The 3958-nt window shown below is 32.2% G+C and overlaps 1 protein-coding gene across 1 annotated transcript; it reads right to left on the reverse strand.

Annotated features, from left to right (window-relative positions):
- Positions 1-723: 723 nt before the first annotated feature.
- LOC149207156 (ABC transporter B family member 15-like) lies at positions 724-1942 on the reverse strand. Its single transcript, XM_089397943.1, has 5 exons — positions 1858-1942; positions 1655-1767; positions 1375-1500; positions 1037-1281; positions 724-847 (listed from the first exon to the last, which is right to left on the reverse strand). The coding sequence occupies exons 1-5, from the start codon at positions 1940-1942 to the stop codon at positions 724-726; spliced, it is 693 nt and encodes a 230-aa protein (XP_089254069.1).
- Between the last annotated feature and the right edge of the window lie 2016 nt (positions 1943-3958).

Raw genomic sequence — 3958 nt, forward strand, 5'->3', positions numbered from 1 at the left:
CATTTGTCGGGAAATCGAAATAAGGGATCGTAGTGATATAGGAGCTGGTCGCAAAGAAGAGCACAAGGACGAATGGCTTTTAAAAATATTTAATATTTCTTAAAACCTTATCGACGTATATTGATGCCTTGTTTTCAGCGGTTCAACGTCAATAAAAGTCAAATATATATTTGACTATTGATTTATTACAATATGTAAACATAGAGGCAAAGTTTAAAATACTGAACGATGCATATCCCAACATCTAACATTTATATTTATAACTTTATTGAGAAATTTATAATTTTTAGGAATAACTGATTATATGATAAGCCACGTGAACACCCGCTTCCTCCCACCAACACAACGTTCTTCTTTGCGGGAATGGTTAGACAGAAATTGTGAAAAATCTTGGACTCTGGTCGAGATGGATATACAAATTCCACATTTTTAAATGAAATATTTCACCCTGAGATGATATTATTTTTTGGTGGTCGAAATGACTAATCTGTAATGATTTTTAATGGTCTATTTAACACTATAGAGTGATGTTTATGGGTGAAAAATAAAAATTAAAATTAGTGAAATTAATAAAATAAATTACATAATGTTAATCATCACTTCATATTCAAAAAATTTTACTATCTATAATTAAATAAGACTTCCAAAGAAATCACCCATCCCAAAACACCTCTATATTTTCCCTGAACACCTACATCACTGATCACCCATCCCAAAACACCTCTATATTTTCCCTGAACACCTACATATTGTCCCATAGATAATTGTTTTTCTATCAATCATGCGTTTACCAGCCCCGCAGGCTCCTGAAAAGTATTTGATATTCGGAATCGCAGTCCCTAGAGCTCTGCATGCATATCAATGACCAGAAATTTCAATGACCACAAATTTTGATCGAACTCCCGAAAATAAGGTAAATTGCAACCGCGATTCGAAATTTTTTTATGAATCTATTAAAAATGAGGCAAACTTGAGATTCTAGGATAAATTATAGAAACAATTGAGAAAGAGAGAAAACGAGACGAAGAAAACTTACAAGCCACCCATAAGTACGCAAGCTGAAGTCACGTAAATATCGCCTCCGCTTGCGCCATGATACATCACCAATCTGCTACTATACGAAGCGATGCATGCCCAGATACCGAAGGCGACCCCTCCGCTTGCTAGTGCCAAGCCTTTGAGAAGACCTTGCTTAAGCCCAGGCTTTAAAGTTACATCAAGCTCATCCGAGAACTTGGTTATTGTCCTCTCCTCTCCTCTCCAACGAAAGCAAAGATAGTTCTAATCGATGAAAGAGCTTGCTGTGCAATATTGCCAGATATATTATGGGCTTCATTTGACTTGCGAGAAGTCTCAACCAGAATCTGTCCGTACAATACCCCGGGAATGATCAGCAAGATCACCAAAAGGAGATGACACCATTGCCAGTCTCCATGTCGAGTAAAATGCCACAAAATAACTGGCGAAAAATAAAGATGTATTCATGAGGAAGTTGGGCAGCTGAACATGGACAATATCCCAAGAGAATTAGCATTAGAATTAGCAATAGAATTAGAAAAATTAATAAAGAGTCAGAACTCTGAACATTCATAAACTAGAAGAGATGAAGGAGCAAATGCGATCATATTTTTTCAGCGAACACGTCGTGTATAACGAGAATCCCAGTCACGCTGGTAACCACTTCTGATGTGGTGGTGCCTTGGGTGTCGAAGAATCCCTCGTCATGAGATGCCTGCCTTTCGCCGGTTCTCGCCCAACAGAACGCCTCTTATTAAACAAAGCAGCGCAGAGCATTAGCCATAGATATGATCATCAAAAACCCTTTTCGTAAAAGTGACAGGAAGAGTTTATACCCACCCAGAAACGCAGCAAAAAAGACACCAATTGATAAATCCAGCAGACGTAAAGTATAATGCGCAATTACCCACACCGGCACACTCATTAGTATGCGAGATGGTTATTATGCCAAGTTTTGCTGTCTAAAAAAATGATTATTACTGTGTCGATAGTCTGACGGGAATCTCCGGTGTATGTGGAATCAAAATTTCCAAATGTGTCAGCAAACTGCTTATTATAAGCTTCAACAGCGGCCTATTCTTTCCATCTGCAATGGTCCCTGCAGTACCAATCGCCATAAGCCACATATCAAATCTGTCTGTGTATTTAAAAAGTTTCCATAGTGGAATGTCTGTATCATTTGGATGAACAACCCTGTCGTCGGTGTTACTTTCCACACGATCATGCGGTTTACGAAAATATGCTATTCCTTCCACCACCTTTTCTTCTTTTTGTGTCTTCGGCTGCAGGAAGAAAGGACTTCTATATAATCATTACAGTCTGCAACCAGAACCCTGTCACTATCCGTGCAAGTGGTGTAACTTTTGTGTTCTAAAATCAAAGGATGTTGTTCACGTTACATGTTAAAAAAACAGGTCTTCTCAGGGAGTCTTGATCATATATATTTAGCGATGTTAAGAAAACAGGTTTCGTACGGGACTCGTGATCGTATATATTGCGAAAGGTTTTTTATTTCGTTTTAAGGGATAAAGGTTTGTGGTTTATTTTTATTTTTTTTTAACGGAGTTACGAAGGTTTATACATCAATAATGTTTATAGATCAATGTGATGTGTTAAGGGGTTATTAAGTTGCATTGATTTTTAATAAATTAGAAAAAAAAAAAAAAAATGTTAACTAATTTTTAGAGATTTTAAAACATATTTAATTTTAGAAAAATTATCTTATATTTTGGTTATAAAAGATAGAAACTCTTCAAACACTTATGTTTTTTATCAAGACGGTTTTTAAGGATTAAGTAAAATCAAAATTAATAATGATATTTTTGTTGCAATAGTTAATAATAATATTTCTGTTACTATGCGGATATACATTTTTTATGCCAATTGACTATTTTAATCATTTTGCTAATTAATTATTTCCATCAAATAATATAAATTGAAAAATACTTACATAATTATCCTTATTGCCACTCCATCGATAAATAAAATTGAAACTAATTTTTTATATATTTAAATCAAATATTTAAATCCTAATAATTAATATTTTTACGAAAATATCATTAAAATTTCACTGTGATTTATGAGGATCAAAAGAAATGAAATTAAAAATTTAGTGTTGAATGTGCTTATATTTTACGAAAGTATCATTAAAAATTCACTGTGCTTTATGAGGATCAGAAGAAATGAGATTAAAAATTCAGTGTTGAATGTGCTTATGAAACAAATGTTTGTTTACATTATAAAATGTGTGCATATTGAAACCTGGAGAAACAGGTAACAACATGGAAGAATAAGGACAAAATTTTGAGCCATAAAGTTGTACCATTCTCATAAATGTGGCCTGGTTTTGTAGCGGCTCCCGTTCATATTTTTCTTTTACACCCGGCTCCCTTTCACTTCGACTAGAAGTGGTTTGGATTCTTCATATTTCACTTGGTCACAACTTTGTTTATCTTGACATGAATCTCCAAAACTTTATTTATATGATATATATGTAAAATTTAACTATTTAAATATTAATAGACATTAATATTTAACCCTAATTAATTGACATTTATATTTAACCTTGGTTATAAGGTTATATGCAAGTAAAAAGAATATATTTAATAAATATTAATAAAATAAAAATTTTAATTTATTTTAAATTAATAAATTAATAATTAGATTTAATATTTTATATATATAAATAATTTTATTTAACAAATTAATTAATTTATTAATTAATTGATTATTTAATTATTAAACTTTAATTTTTATAATAATTTAAGTTTATTTGTAGAATTTATTGGGTCCCTTAACAATCATTTAGAATATTTATTTAGTTTTAAATAAAATGACTAATTCTAACGTTTAACTGATTATTTAATATCTTTCCCCTCTTTATTGGTCCAGTCAGTTGATGTGATTATGGCCCAAAAAAGAAAAAGAAAAGCATGTTCAT

This window comes from Pinus tabuliformis, chromosome 1_2 (genome assembly GCF_031772625.1).
Source record: "Pinus tabuliformis cultivar Carrire ecotype Pingquan chromosome 1_2, CPIR1, whole genome shotgun sequence".
Taxonomy (NCBI): domain Eukaryota; kingdom Viridiplantae; phylum Streptophyta; class Pinopsida; order Pinales; family Pinaceae; genus Pinus; species Pinus tabuliformis.